The sequence below is a fragment of the Durio zibethinus genome, chromosome 5 (assembly GCF_047325235.1).
Source record: "Durio zibethinus cultivar Kanyao isolate XHJ-2024 chromosome 5, ASM4732523v1, whole genome shotgun sequence".
Taxonomy (NCBI): Eukaryota; Viridiplantae; Streptophyta; class Magnoliopsida; order Malvales; family Malvaceae; genus Durio; species Durio zibethinus.
This window is the reverse complement of record NC_143166.1, coordinates 25164154-25181042: the sequence shown is the minus strand read 5'-3', so window position 1 is coordinate 25181042 and position 16889 is coordinate 25164154. Positions and strand designations below refer to the sequence as shown.

General features: G+C 28.8%; 1 protein-coding gene, 1 non-coding gene and 1 pseudogene across 3 annotated transcripts; 2 read left to right on the top strand and 1 right to left on the bottom strand.

The window, feature by feature from the left end:
- The first annotated feature begins 4531 nt into the window (after window positions 1–4531).
- On the top strand, window positions 4532–7277 carry LOC111282680 (proteophosphoglycan-like protein). Of its 2 annotated transcripts, XM_022870882.2 has the most exons (2): window positions 4535–5394; window positions 6817–7277. In XM_022870882.2, coding segments are annotated over exons 1-2 (624 nt in total). In that variant the 5' UTR covers window positions 4535–4771; the 3' UTR covers window positions 6818–7277. The 2 variants fall into 2 exon arrangements, with proteins under 2 accessions (XP_089617002.1, XP_022726617.2); XM_089760876.1 differs by lacking the exon at window positions 6817–7277 and having other exon boundaries at window positions 4532–5395.
- Window positions 7278–9920: 2643 nt separating this feature from the next.
- On the top strand, window positions 9921–10027 carry LOC149518863 (small nucleolar RNA R71). The gene has a single exon (XR_016342563.1). It is a non-coding gene; the product is annotated as a small nucleolar RNA R71 (small nucleolar RNA).
- A 3751-nt stretch (window positions 10028–13778) lies between these two features.
- LOC111281585 (trans-resveratrol di-O-methyltransferase pseudogene) lies at window positions 13779–16291 on the bottom strand (annotated as a pseudogene).
- Window positions 16292–16889: the final 598 nt, after the last annotated feature.

The window sequence follows — 16889 nt, the reverse complement described above, 5'->3', positions numbered from 1 at the left end:
ATCTATTATGGGATTTGAGTCATTATTCCTAATAATCTCCACTTTGACTCAAATTTCATCAAATCATCAATATTTATACTAGATATGCTTGGTTTCATTTATAATAAAAGTCTCACTATCATCTTCTCTTATGTGTCTTCATGCTTCACGTAAATCGATTTATCAAAGCATGAACTCAAACTCTTCTCTTAAATTGAGCTCATCTAGGCTTACCTTTTTCTATATCTCAAACCTTCAGCTCTAATACCACTTGTTAGGTAAATAAGGCCTTAGTCTAATTACACCAATGAAAGCAAAATCAAATAATGAATCAATCACACAAGAGACAATAATTTAATGTGGTTCGATCTAACCGACCTATATTTACAGATGAAAAATAAGATCCATTAGTTGTAGAGAATTACAAACATACAAATCATATCAACCTCACTTAACAATCAATACTCATAAGACATTCTCAATCTCCTCTAGTCTTATAAAGTATTCTCGACCCAAACAAATATATACCCTTGTGCACCTATGCACTATACTTATGTGGATCCTCTTAGTCTTCTCTAGTCCATTCTCAAACATTTAAACATACACACTTATAAGATGTAAATTTCTAATAGTTTTATAGGGTGTTTATCCCATAAAATCTTATAACTCTCTTTCATATTTTTCTCACATCTAACCTTGTAAAGACTTTACCTATATATAAGCATACAAACTTGACCATTAAGAATCATTTTCTTCTTAGAATTCTTCTTTTACAAGTCTTTTTTTCCATCAAGCAAAATCTAACCAATCATAAACAATTCTGTTATAGGATTTGAGTCACTATTCTCAACAACTAATGCAATGGTTTGTATTTGACTTTGCTAAAGATTTGGGACTTCATGCAATAATGCTTGAGGGTGACTCTTTGATAGTGATAAATCGTTTACATAGATGAAATAAAGATTTATCGCTAATAATAAACCTGATAAAAGAAACTAGAGCAAAAATTATAAAGTCCAAGGAATGCAAAGTGAAACATGTTACAAGAGCTAAAAATGAGGTTACCCACCCTTTTGCAAAACAAAGTCTATTAGTAAATGAAAGGCAGTACTAGGTAGAAAACTATCCCAGTTTCCTTCAACCTTTTATGGACACTTATGTGATTTTCTTATTCATTAAGGAATAGATTCTATCCTATTTCAACAAAAAAAAATCATGATTAATTTACCATTAAGTCAAGTTTCTTTTGGCATCATAGAGTGACTTATTCACTGTGATTATTAGATTATTATGTTTGATAATTCATAGTAATTTATTTATTATGATTAAATTATTGTGTTTAATAATAACTCAAGAATTTATGTGATAATGATTTTATAGTATCATGTTTGATAGAAACTTACTCATTTAAAAGAGAGAAATTTTTTACTAAATGAGTATGATAGTCAAAATTCTTTTTAAGATAAATTTACTCTCCTAATGGTAGGAAATCAAAACACGTTTCTTGAAATTTGTAGTTTTTATGAGAAAACTTGCTTTTTAGTCATTTTAATTACAAAGTAACTTATGTGACCATAGTTTTTAATGTGAACATGGCAATAATTTTGAATTATATTTAACAAAATTAGTTCGCGCCTTATAATTTTCTATAAGACAAATGATTTTTGTTTCATAAATAGGTCATTTTATAAAAATTGAAATTGTTTCCTATTAAATAATCTTCTGATTGATAATAATATTATTTTAGATATTTTGTATTCAATAATCTTTTTTATGCAATATGATAATCTAAGATCATTAATGATAAAATTACTTTATCATGATAATTAAATCTTTATTATAATTTTAAAAGTGATATAAAACATTGCCTTAAGTTGTAATCATATTTTGTGTTAATAGAATATTAAACCTTTAATTTTAGGGTTCAATTTTGATAGTTTAAATTTTAAAAAATACCTTAAAAATGAAAGATAAATCAAAAGTAAAAATTAAACTGAAAAAAGATTTAATGAACACAAAAAGATAAAAATACTAAAAAAAAGTCTTTAATCTATTTTTTAAAATAAATTTTTATGTTTTTTTATATAAGCTTTTGTTCTTTAATTAATATACAACTAAATTCTTATTTTAAACAAAAAATAATTTATATTAGAGACTTATTTAAGTGTGAAATAAAAGTTAAGAACTTATTTAAATATAAGTTAAAAGTTAATAATTTTTTTGAGTGAAAATTAAAATTTAAAAATTTATTTGGATGTAATAAAAATATATAAATTTATACATATAAATAAAGTGAAAGAGTTATTTAGATCCAAAATAAAAATATATAAATCAATATTCATAAAACATTCTTAATCTCCTTTAGTCTTACAAAGTATTCTCAACCCAAACAAACACATATCTATGTGCACCCATGCACCATGCCTATGTGAACCCTCGCAGTCTCCTCTAGTCCACTCACAAACATTCAAACATATATACCCATAAGACGTAAATCTCATGTAGTCTTATAGAGTGTTTATTCCATAAAACCTTGCAACTCTCTTACATATTCTTCTCACATCTAACCCTATAAAGACTTTATATATATATATATATATATAGGTGCATACAAACTTGCTGATTAAGAATCATTTTCTTCTTAAAATTTTTCTTATGTATGTCAACTTGCCTATTAAAATTTCATTTTCTCTTAGAATTCCTCTTCTACAAGTCTTCTTGTCCATCAAGCAATATCTAATCAATCTCAAATAAATCTGTTATGGGATTTGAGTCATTATTCCTAACAACGAATGCAGTGGTTCGTGCATTGGACTTTGCTAAAAATCTGAGACTTGGCTAAAGATCCAGGACTTCATGCAATAATGCTTGAGGGTGACTCTTTGATAGTGATAAACCATTTACAGAGATGGAATAAGGATTTATCTCTAATAGTAAACATGACAGAAGAAACTAGAGTAAAAATGGTACAGTCCAAGGAATGCAAGGTGAAACATGTTACACGAGCTGAAAATGAGGTTGCCCACCTTTTAGCAAAGCAAGGTCTATTAGTAAATGAAAGGCAATACTAGGTAGAAGACTATCCCAGTTTCCTTCAACCTTTTATGGACACTTATGTGATTTTCTTATTCATTAAGGAATAGATTCTATCCTATTTCAACAAAAAAAAATCATGATTAATTTACCATTAAGTCAAGTTTCTTTTGGCATCATAGAGTGACTTATTCACTATGATTATTAGATTATTATGTTTGATAATTCATAGTAATTTATTTATTATGATTAAATTATTGTGTTTAATAATAACTCAAGAATTTATGTGATAAAGATTTTATAGTATCATGTTTGATAGAAACTTACTCATTTAAAAGAGTGAGAGAAAATTTTTACTAAATGAGTATGATAGTCAAAATTCATTTTAAGATAAATTTACTCTCCTGATGGTAGGAAATCAAAACACGTTTCTTGAAATCTGTAGTTTTTATGAGCAAACTTGCTTTTTAGTCATTTTAATTACAAAATAACTTATGTGACCATAGTTTTTAATGTGAACATGGTAATAATTTTGAATTATATTTAACAAAATTAGTTCATGCCTTATAATTTTCTATAAAACAAATATTTTTGTTCCATAAATAGGTCATTTTATAAAAATTGAAATTGTTTCTTGTTAAATAATCTTATGATTGATAATAATATTTTTTTAGGTCTTTTATATTCAATAATCTTTTTTATGCAATATGATAATCTAAGATCATTAATGATAAAATTACTTTATCATGATAATTAAATCTTTATTATAATTTTAAAAGTGATATAAAACATTGCCTTAAGTTGTAATCATATTTTGTGTTAATAGAATATTAAATCTTTAATTTTAAGGTTCAATTTTAACAGTTTAAAGTTTAAAAAATACCTTAAAAATGAAAGATAAATCAAAAGTAAAAATTAAACTAAAAATGTATTTAATGAAAACAAAAAGATAAAAATACTAAAAAAAAGTCTCTGATCTATTTTTTTTAAATAAATTTTTATGTTTTTATTTTATTCAAATAAACTTTTATTCTTTATTTTATATACAAATAAATTCTGATTTTAAACAAAAAATAATTTATATTAAAGACTTATTTAAGTGTAAAATAAAAGTTAAGAACTTATTTAGATACAAATTAAAAGTTAATAAATTTTTTGAGTGAAAATTAAAATTTAAAAATTTATTTGAATATAATAAAAATATATAAATTTATACATACAAATTTAAAGTGAAAGAGTTATTTAGATACAAAATAAAATTTAAAAATTTATTTAAATATAATAAAAATATAAAAATTTATTTAAATAAAATAATAAAATTTATAAAATTTTTGTTTTTGTGCGAAAAAGAACAAATTTCTTAATTACAAATTTTTTGTTATTTTAATCAAACAAATTTCTTAATTGTAGTGGCTGAGATCTATCCATGGACCCCACCATTCACTCTCCCCCGTTAGTCCAAACTTCCAAATCCATTGTAACCAAAAAAAGAAAAAACCTTCCAAATCCATAGTTCCGTCAGCAGCATATCAAAAACAGGACAGCCCACAGAAAAAAAATACAGCCATACAAAAATGCCTTTCTAGTGCAAAAACACCATTCTTTTGAAGCAATCTTCCTTCCGAGAGATTCTACAGCCTAGTTCTAATTGTTTTCTGATTTTCACGATATTCCACATCCAAAAACAGAATACCGAATAATAAACGCTTCTTAAAAGCAAAACCCAAAAAAGCCAAGAGTGGTGGCGAGGAAGTGGTGAATGGCAAGAACCAACAAATACTCCTCCATTAATTTTAATCATGTTCTTGAGAAAAACCTGACCTCCTCCAGCTCCAATAATTCTCAAACCCATCATCAAAACCAGTCTTCTTTTCCATCTTATTCTTCCATCTCATCCCACGCCAAAACTCATGGGCGCATGCTCGTCCTAACCCGTACCTCTCCCAAGCCCATTTCAAATCATCCTATTGACTCCTCAACACCGCCTAAACAGCCTCAAGCCCGGTCAGCTCTAGCTCCCGATCAAACACCGCTCTCTAATCTGGTTGATGATCAGATTTCTCTGCGTCCTCTGGGTCGAACAGGTTCTGTATTATCAGTTCCGGATCAGGAGAAGGAAGTTATATCGGTTTCCGGGTCTTCGAAACCGGATCGATTTGTTCCACCACATCTTAGGCCGGGTTTTGTGGGAAAAGAGGAGAAGCTTCAACCGGAAGTTTTCTTGAAAAAAGAACATAAGCATTTCGGCTCAGGTGGTCGGTACTCAGAAGATGGGCGGCCTAAATCAAGTGGTTATGAGAAGATAAGAAAAGGCGGTGAATCAGATCTGAATTTGATTAGTCGGCCCAGATTTAGTGGGAATCGGCCCAGTTCTAGTGGATAGTATGTTTGATTTTCTTATTGAATTTAAGGATAATTAGAATCTTAACCAAGTTATTATGAAACAGATAAAATCCAATAAGTTAACTTCACTATTCACTGGAAGGCCTTAATCTTCTTTGTATAAATATAACATATCATTGGCTTAAAATAAAGAATAGCTCTAGATATTGTATTTTTAGACAAGGAATTGACTGTTTTGATCTTTACTGATTTTTACGTTATAAACCCTATTTCATTGTCTTCTTTTACGCCTGATAAGTACTTTGTTCTGATTTAATTTTTACAAGGCAGTAACTCTTGTTATTTTTTTTCTTTTATTTCTGCTGTTGTAGGATGACTTTAATTAGTGGATTTGACAGTTAATGAGGGCAGTCTAAAATTTTAGTTCTTAAGTTTTCATATTTTTTGAACATTGTCTGGGTTGAAGTTCTGATTCTCATTTGAAGTCAAAAAGAAGATCTTGCTGGATTTCAATAGTGGAGTGAGCTTCCAGGCTTATAATGTTGCATTATAATGGTCTTTAAATAAACAGCATTATTGATGGCGAATAAAAAAAAATTATGGTTTAACTAATAGGGCTGTGTATCCATTTAGTTGTGAGATGGATTGAATTATATTGTTGGTCAACCTGGATTTATTGGGATTGCAAAGATAGGATTATTTGAGGTTTATTTGCGTGATTGGAGCATTTTAAAGTCATGGTAGCATAAATGAAAATCAGAAGGGGTGGAAAAGGGAGAATAAAGATAAATAGCGTTGCTTATCATTGAGTTTCACATTTTGAATAGTTTGTGAGTCTAACTTTTACAAGACCGCAGATTCCCACAGATAATTTTATAGTTTTTATAAGACTTGCTGGTGGAAACAACAATAATTGTTGGAATTTTTCTAAAGGAAAGTTTGTTGTCTCTTTCCATCATTTTCATTTCCTGTTTCTTAATTATTGGTTAAATTTGAAACTAGAATGTACATGTAGGATCTACGAAGTTCATGCCACCTTTAGCCAATTGAGCCATACACCCTAAAACATTTTGGTCTAGGTATTTTCTGAAACTTGTAGGTTTTAGAACGTTTAAGTGTTTGATGGGTTGCAGAAATGCTAGTTCAATTCTTACTTTTTACCAAAACAAGGGGGAATGCATAGTAGGTTCTGTCAGCCATGTATATTTTTTGCATTTTTACATGAATATAATTGTGAGTTTACATTTTTGTTAACTATAAGTAATATGGATTTTGGAAACTGTAAGTTGAGATATTTTACTTGTGTATATCTGTTGTTACAAGAACAAGGGGGAAAGCATAATTGTGAGTTGCACCTCTCCATCTGTTGGTGAATGTAGCTGTGATTGTGATTTGTTATTGGATTGACATTTTACTTGTTTATATCTATAAATTGCCAACTGAATAAATGCCCTTGTGCAGAATTGTTCTGAAGAATTTGTTTCAAAGATGGAGGTGGAACTTTCTTTGAAGGTATAGATGGATGCTTTATTGTGAATGGCTGCTGTCTCTGTTGCTCAGTAAATTGCGTTATTTTTTCAAAAGCTTGGTAGAATCTCATTTTGTGGAAATTAAAATACAGTCAGGTGGCACTTATTGGGTTTCTAAACTCAAATGATAGAAGCACTATGAGGTGTTCTATTCAAAAATAGAGGTTTGAGGACCAAAGTCCCTTCAGATCTCAGAAATTAGCTGGCCGTTAAGAATAGATCTAGGTGCCTATGGAATGTAGAATTTACTTTTGTTTTTTCTGTTCAGCCACTTTAACTCTTATGGATGGGCTGAAATGTTGCCTCTCTCCTTATTCTTTGTCTTGGTTGTACTTTGAACATTTTTTCGGTTTCATATACTTTTATTTAATGCTTCTCCTTTTTCTATCAAAATTTGAGGTTATAGCTTTCAGATTTACAATGGCAGATACAAAGGCAGCTGCTCCCAATGAAATCCACGAGCGCAATGTCGTTGTACCACTTTGAGGTCTTGTTCTTTAGGGTCCATCTCTTTACCTTTGTTGACTTGTGTTTTTGGTGTGTTTTGATAATGGTTAGACTATTTACTTATTAAAAGAAGATAAAATGAGTATTCCTGGAAGCAATTTTTAACCCTGATGCCTAATTAATTTAAGTACTGTTTGGTATAGGGTGATTATTTCAAAAATTATGGTGATCTATAAATGGTGATTAATTTATTATGCTTGGTAAGCATCAGGGATCTAACGAGTCGGAGTGATTAGATACTGTCTTTGAGAAATGTAATTTCTATACAAAAGGGAAGGAAATTTTTATTATCAAAATGGAATGAGATGTAAAATTAATAATAATTAATTTTATCTATTTAATATGTAAATTAAAAATTTACTGTATTTTAAAAATAATTAATTTTTATATTTTCAAATTAATATTTATTCTAATAAATTTAAAAGTAATTTGAGTTTTTTTTTTTTACTTTTTTTAATATTTTATATAATATAATTTTTTATTTTTTATTATGAATTTAATAGATTGGTTTTATTTTTTTATTCAAATATTTTTTATATAATTTATATTACAAAAATTAATTTATCTATAAATATATATATTTAATAATTTAATAATTTGATAATATTTTATTATAAAATAAAATTATAATATTTTACAAATTATCTTTAAACAATTTTAAATTTATTAATTTGTATAATTATAATAATATGCATAATTATTTTGGTATTTTTAAATGAAATAATATTTAATTTTTAATAATACTAATATTTAATTTCAAAGAATTAATAATTGTTAATTAAATAGAGGGATTTGAAATCACTAGTTTTACAACTATATTGGTAATAAGATTATTTTGTGATTATATTATTATGGTGGTTTTACAAAAAGATACCAAATATTATCTTATATTATTCGGAACCAAAAAAGGAAAAAGTATTGTAGGAATTTTTTTAAAAAAGAAATAAAAAGTGAAAAGAAAATGAGTAAATTTGTATATTTTCTTCAAATTATATATTTTATGTGTTGAAGAAAAATATTTATTAATTTAAATTAACAATTTTATTTACAAGTTTAACATGGGCTTCAACTCCAATGCTAATGGTTCCTTAATAGATGGTTTAAGATTTTGAGTAGATGACCCCAACTTGTTGTCTCTTCCTGGTCCAGTGTATAGTGTTATAAGTCTTGTTTCTTCAAAATTTACTTAGATTTTCACCTTTCTAGATGTCTTCACATTAAAAATCTGCTCTTGATCATGCATTCTCATTGGAAGTTTCTTTTTTTTCATATCAATCATGTCTTTTCCAGTTTTCAAGAAGGGTTTTCCTAATATAACCGGTAGTTTAGCATTTTCTTCAATATCTAAAACTACGAAGTTAGCTAGGAATGTTAGTTTTCCTATTCATACCATTAAATTTTTCACTATGCCTTTAAGATGTTTAAGGGACCTATCGGCCAATTAGATAGTCGTTATGATTGGTTCAAAATCTCTTTCACCAATTTTCCTAAAAATAGATAAAGGCATTACGTTAACTCTTGTATCAATATCACACAATGCTTTTTTCAAAATATTGATTACCAATAATGTAAGGGATCGTAATGCTCTTTAGATCTTTAAGTTTTGGTGGTATCTTTTTTTGCAAAATAGTACTATATTCTTAAGCTACTACTATTGTTTTATAGTCTTCCCATCATATATTTTTGGATGAAATCCCCTTCAAAATTTTGGCAAACTTAGGCATGTGTTCAGTGGCTTGGTAAAGAGAATAGTGACTTGTAGGTTTTTAAAGATTTTGGCAAATCTTACAAATTGTTTCTCTTTTTTTACCAATATAAACTTTATGGGAATGAGATTGTTAGATTGGTTGATTATGGGGGTTCTCTTTTCGTAGGTGATTCTTTGTTTTTCATTTTCTACAATGACCTTCTCAATTGGTTCTTTGAAGGTCATCTTTTAAGTAACTGGTTGCTCAGCCAAAGTTTTCCCATTTTTCAAGGGATGGAAACTATCTTTTCATATACTAGATGACTCATAGGTTTTCAGCTAACTAGGTAATTTGTAGTTCTAAACTCCTAATATATTTAGCTTGATCTTGTAAGGTAGCTTTTTGGGAAACTACTTCTTCAAGGATGGGTGATTTTTCATGGGTTGGCTAATGTTAGGCAAACTAGACCATTTTCATTCTAAATTTGCACTTTTCACTAGCATGAGGTTTATCACAAATTTCACAAAACACAAATGGTTTTGGTATGGCATTAACAAGGGCAGTTTGAAATGGGGTTTTTAAGATTTCAATTTTCTTAGTCAAATTTGCTAATTGTGAATTTATGAAAGTAAATGCATCAAGTTCATACACACCAGCATCTTTTTTGTGTACTTTTTTTTCCATTTCCCATTGATAGTTGTTGGCTACCATTTCCTTAATCAATTCAAGTGCTTCCTTAACAGTTTTGCTAATAATAGCTCTTTTAGCCACTGAGTCTAATGTAATTCTAATGGATGGTGTCAACTCATTATAAAAAAATTGTATTTGTAGCCATTGAAGGAGACCATAATGTGGACACTTTCTCAATAGCTCTTGGAATCTCTCTCAAGCATCATAGAGATTTTCACCATCAAATTGCATAAAAGTTGTTATTTTTTTCTGTAGCTTGGTTGTCTTAGTAGGTGGAAAGAATTTAGCAAGAAACTTTTGAACCAAATCCTCCCAAGTTGTGATTGATCCAAATGGTAAAGAAGTTAACCAACTATTTGCCTTGTTCTTGAGAAAAAAAGAAAAAAGTTTTAGTTTAATTGCATCGCTTAAAACACCATTATATTTAAAAGTATCACATAATTCAAAAAAATTAGACAAATGAAGATTTGAATCATCACTTGGTAAATCATCAAATTGTATAGAAGTTTGGATCATTTAAATAATAGAATGTTTGATTTCGAAATTGTTTGCTTGTATGATAGACCTTTTTATGGATGGATGAAAACCATTAGCATTAGGGGCAGCATAATCCCTCAATGTCCTCTGACCTTCATTGTTTGCATTCACTATTTGAATTAGTTTATGTGTTGTTATTTGCTCTCTCTTTAAATGTCTTAGAGTTCTTTTGATTTTTTTTTTTTTTTTGTTGAATGGAGGTAGGTCAACATTTTTAAATCTGAGCATACAAACAAAAAAGATCAAAACAGTTTGAAACAAGTGAAAGTAAATGTTTAGATTACAAAGGAATAGAAAATCATTATTTAAATTGAATCAAACACCGTTATAATCCTTGACAACGGTGCCAAAAAGTTAATTGTTACTTTTATAATACTTGCAGTGCACACTCGTAATCAAGTAATAAAGTAATGAAATATAGTATCGTCCCACAAGGATTATAGAATTGAATTGTTAGATGGCTTCAAATACCAAAGTTGACAAATTAACTCCTTATATTTAAACTAATAAAAACTTGATTTGATTGCTATTAAAGAAAACAAAGAAAGAAAGATTGTATATGCCTAAATTTACTTATCCACCTATCACTTGGAAAGTATTTTGATTTGGTCGAATGAACTAATTCTAGAGAATAAAATATTGAACACTTGAAAATAAGAGAGATTTGAGATTGTTAGATAGAATAAAAGCATAAAAGAAAGAATATAGCAAAGTTACATGAAAATTGAAACTTAGAATAGGAACAAGAAAAATGGCCAAAACTTGTAATAAAGGAAAGATTGCTTAAAACAACTTGTAAACCAAAAATAAATAAAGATTTAAAGAACTTGATCTTGAAAACAAAAGAATGATTGTATTGAAAAGAATTTAAGAAAACTAAAATTATTGTAAAGGCTAATATGTCACCTTAGCCTAATACAAAAAAACTAAAAAAAAAAGAGAGAAGAATAATGTCAAGTAGGATGTTGTGTGAGACGTGAAATATAACAGCTAGCCTCTTTATTCATAGATGGAGGGTTTAGCTGTGAGGTAAAGATTAAGATCACAAGTATAATTTTATCTAAACTCCAAAGAATAAAACTCATTTTAATCTTGTAGTGTTGGCTGAACATTGAACTTTTGTACTTTGAAGAGTCTTGGCCGAACATGCTTCTTGAAATACAATCTTCTTGAAATACAATCTTGACCATTCATCACATTTGCACACATCTTGATCTTACAATCTTTAAGAGTTTCATCTATCTTGAATTCTAAGACCTTGTTGTTTTTCATCCAAACTCTTAAAATTAATCTTGTAAAATGTCCTGGAAATATAACTTTTTAATGGTGATCAAAAGAGCCATGGTTGAATAAAAACTCTTTTGGCCAAACGCTTCATAAAGTCCTTGATTAAAAGTCTTCAATTATCATACATGCATGTTGAAGTCCTCTTAGATTTAAGAAAATCGAATAGAAGTCTAATTACCACTAGGTTCTACTTCAAGTTGAATTTAAGAAACCTACTTAAGTAGAATTTGGTTACATCCTTAATATGCATGGTCAAATATTATAAAAATATATCTTGTTTGAATCTTGCGTGGATTTTGCATGAAAATAAATAAAAATCCTATTGCAAGTAGAAAAACTTAAAAATCCAAAAAATGAAAATTAAACATTCCAAATTCAAGCAAAATTTAAAATTTTCAACTAAATTGAACTCATAAATCTCTATATATTTTAGCTCTATCACCTACCTACTATAATTAGTTAAAATTACTATAATGCCCCTCATTCCAAAATTACAAAAATACCTTTTTCAATAATTGATAAAAAATTACTATAATGTCTCTAATATTATAATTATGGAAATGTTTTTATGAGTACTTCATAGAAAATTGACATGTGATTTTTTTTTCAAAATTACTATAATATCTTTATTAAATTATATATATATTAAATTTTAATGTAATATAAAATTAATTACATATTAAATTATTAAAAATCATTGCCATTGTTTTATAAAAATTTGACATGTAACATTTTATTTAAAATTACTATAATACTCCTATTAAAATACATATAAAATTTTAACATAATGTAAAATTAATTACATATCAAATTACTAAAATATATTTGCCATTACTTCATAAAAATTTGACATATGGAATTTTGTTTGGAATTTGCTATAATACCTCTATTAAATTACTTATTAAATTTAAATAAAATATATTAAAATAATTCCTGTGAAAATTACTATAACGTCCCTTTGTTTATTTGATAGGATGTTGATAAATATCTAAATTTATTATAATTATGTATTAAATTTTAACATAATATAAAATTAATCATATATTAAATTATTAAAATACACTCACAATTACTGTATAAAATATTTTATTAAAAATAATCAAAACTGAATGATCAAGTAAGCAAGGTAATTATACTTTTTATTAAAATAAAATATTAAATAATTTATATTTTAAAATAAATAATATTTAATCCCCAAAATAATGGATTAAAGAGGTGCATAAATAGCCACACAATTTGTGCTATTTCTTACCACAAAAATTTAAAACTGGGTTGTGAATTACTTATTTTTTACAACGTAAAATGGGCATAGTCCATAAGGAAAGGACTTTGGTTTGAATATCTTTTTAAGAGCTCCCTAATCATTAAATAAAATTGTTGGGAACTGTGAATCACACATTATTTGTTGTTGTGAAGCTTGAAGGAAGCCTTTAAATACCATACCTGACAATTCTTCTCATTGGATGCAACCCATAGAAATCAAAGTCCTTGGTAAGTAATAATTTGAGATATTTGGCTCATTTTAGGTTAAGTGTTAAATTTTATGCGATTATAATAAGTTTCACATAATAGATTTTATATTTGACGGCCTATATTTTTTTTTTTTTTAATTTTGGAGTTTTTCACATAAATTCTTATGTTATGATTATTCTTATTTTTTATTTTTATATTATTTTTTATAATTGTTGTGAAGATAGATCTTAGTGTTAAATTTGAAATTTTCTCATAAATTGTGGGGTTCCAAATTCCTAATAATACCATATATATTTATGTCATCTTATAGTCTATAATACTCTCTTCATTCTGATTCAAATGATATTTAAGAGTAAAACAGAAAAAAAAATGTTAAAATATTAACTATTATTTTCCCAATTATATTTTTATGTGAGATAATTTTAAAAGAAAAAAGTAACTATGTGAGTGGAATAGTTAATTATTTTAACCAACTACTTCATGTATAAAATAAAATTAAACAATATAAAATAAAATTTTATTACTTTCGAAAATGAACCAATTAAAAAGCGTCAAAATAAAAGAGATTTCCACCAAGTTTGTTTAGGTTTTAGCTTACGGAAAATGTTGTGAATGTAAATAAACCAAGCTTATTCATGCTTACGCTACGCATATAAATCTAAACAAGTCTTTAGCAAGTTAATTAAGTTCTAATGATTTCATAAACACTTTGGTTTTCTTGCAATAATTAAGTTACTAATTGTACGTACTCGTAAATTTCTTTGAATTACTATAATGCAAAATGGTAATTGGCAAGAAACTTAATGAAATACAAACCTATAGCAAAACTGCATCTGCGTGTGGAATTGCTTCAAACATGTCTCCTCCTACATATTTCAAGTTTTTAGTGTCCTGCAGGCCTGCAACAACATGTGGAAGATCAAAATCGATGCACTGCAAGTGTGGGAATGCATCGGCAATAGCCTTGGCCACAGGTCCCGTGCCACCCCCAACACCCATCAATGAGGTCAATCCCTCAACCACTCCCTTACACTTGTGAATCAAAACGCTAGCAACTAATCGAGCGTCGCTAGCCATTGCTTCATTAAAGATATGGTTAATCTTTGGCTCGTTGCCACTATGGTCCCAAACTGTCCTCCCATGAAAGATATGGAATGGGGTCGGATCATCATTTTGGAACCAAGCGCCAAGAAATTGCCAAGGCTTTGTTAAAATAGGATCAAGAATAGCTCTTAAGTAAGGGGTTACGCTCAAGGGATCATCCTTGAGCAGGAGTCGCGAGGCATTGGTAAGAACATACCCTTCTTGAACATTTTGGGCAACTTTTTGTCGTGCAAGGAAGCCAGAGTGGAACTAATATGCGCATGAGCCTGTAGACTTCAGGGGCTTTGGTTGCAGTGATTCGCAGCGCCGCAACCAGCTCGCTAATTGTCATAGGCTTGCCGTGGTTGTGAATGATATCCTCGATGCCTAAGTCAATTGCACATTTTAGGGACAAGGAATTAATGAAGTTGAAAATATGGTTCCAAACATCAGCATCATGCTCCCCATTCGATAGACCCTTCTAATTAGGTCTGTTGTGTTCCTATCGAACTGCGCTATATGGACACAGCAGGAACAGGATAACCTGCTGACTGATTTCAGTGATATAATATTACTAATTAATTAATGTTTGAAAAGAAAGGCAACCACCAGGATAAATAAAGAAAGAAATTGTAGACGGAAACAGGTTGCATTGAACGTCAATTAATTTTCAACGGTAATTATGGTTAGTTAACACCTACTTGATTCGAATACATTTAAAAAAATAATAATTTAATGAACTATTGATATTTTTAAGAAGAACAATGGAGCAAAATAGGCCTGGAAGCAACAATAAACTACTTAATGATCAGTAGCCATAAATCCATAATCTTAATCTCATGATATGATCCCCAATCATATTAGTGCTGTTGTTGCTAATTATCCTAGAAAAAAAAAAAATTTCAATTCGAAATGCTGCAGCTATACATATACATATATATAAAATATAGAAGAGGAATCAATTTGTATCTTATAAAATTTTTTTAGTTTTATATTTTTTTAATTATTAATTTTAATAGATTTAAGAGATTAGGAAAACAAATAAAAATAAAAATTTATTTTATTTTATTTTTTAAATTTATTAAAATAATAATTAAAAAGTTATATGTGATTCAACCTTTAAAATATAATATAATATTATATTATATTATATTTTTTGAAAGAGTTAAAAAAGAGAAAATAAAATATATACAAGATGGTCGTTGGGGGCCAATATTTGGCAACCAACAACTTACCGACGGCTCTTTACACATTGGAGTGGCACGGACAAGAATGGCTCTTCTGGGCCTCTAGCGATCACAATTATGGTGAGTAGAGAGCTATTTATGGGTTGAGACGCATGCTGAGTCATATCTTAAACATAATTTTCATGTACGAACTTGATTTGAAATTTGATTTTATTAATAAAATAATGTTTAATATATTTTAATAATTGCAATGCTACTATATATAAAGGTTCTTTTGCTTAAAATTCAAGTTTTGCCAATTGCATTATGGCATTAACACCTGGACAACAATCAGATATGTGTCTAAATTTTTTTTGACATCTAGCTTAACATCCAGCTAAATTTAGTTTTTGTTTTGGATAAAAATCTAAAATGCAAAAAAAAAAAAAAAAGTTCTAAGAGGCATTAAAGTAGACAAATAAAGGGAAAAAATGCAAGTTTTTCATGCACATTTGTGCGTTGGTTTAACAAGGCATCCATGTTTGAATTTAAGAAGATTTCTTTTATTATCAGATCAGGTAGGGAAGGGAGGAAGATTGCTGGAACCCTCGATGTGTAGACTTTTGAATTTGTTGTGATCGGGGGAATTTAGGATAGGGCAGTGTTATGACAAAGTTAATCAAATGGGATTAAATGAAATGATGACATCAAATGCTACCACAACGATAGTGGTTGTTTCAGCAATCCAGAACAAATGCCGGTATAGTTGGGTAATGGCGAGTTAATGTCCCCTCAATGAAAATACTCCAGCTAGATCTTCGAACCATAGTCTATGGCCCAACCTATACCCACATGGGGTGTCTACCAATCCACTTCTTTCGAGAGTATCGCCTTTTTCGACAAGGGCTTCAAAGGATTTGACGTCAAGGAGGTTCTTCAGGCGACCATTTCCCCCACCTTTGTTGGTGAAACTCATAAAAGCATCACTGGTGAAGCAGCTTGGAAGCAAACCAAAGGAAGGATCGATCCCTGAGGATCGCGGAACTAAGCCAGAGTAAGCGCTGGATAAGAGCTTTGGTTATGACAAGAATTTTGGAGCTAAGTATGAGCTCGGAAAAGAAGTAGGACGAGGACATTTTGGTCACACTTGCTTTGTTAGAAGTATAAAAGGTGAGCTCAAGGATCAACCTATTGCTATTAAAATCATCTCAAGAGCTAAGGTACAATGCTCTTTCTACTCTTTTACCCTAGTCGTACATTATTCATGTTTACATGCTCAAAAGGCAAGCTTTAATTGTCTTCTTCTATTCTGTCATCAAAGGAAAACTAATTGAATATATTCGTTTGCAGCTGATTACAATTTTGATCATTATTTCTTTTCTCTTTGGTTTTTGATATGCTCTCAAGGTATGCCCATGTCACTTATCATCAAAAAGAGATTGTTTCATGTTTTTCTTTAAAATGTCTGTTTTAATAATGAGGTGTAATAATACAGATCTTGAATAGGAGGTACAAATATGTGTAAGAAATGGTAATTGTGACTCAGGGACAAACATTTGGATTTTGATTTTGAG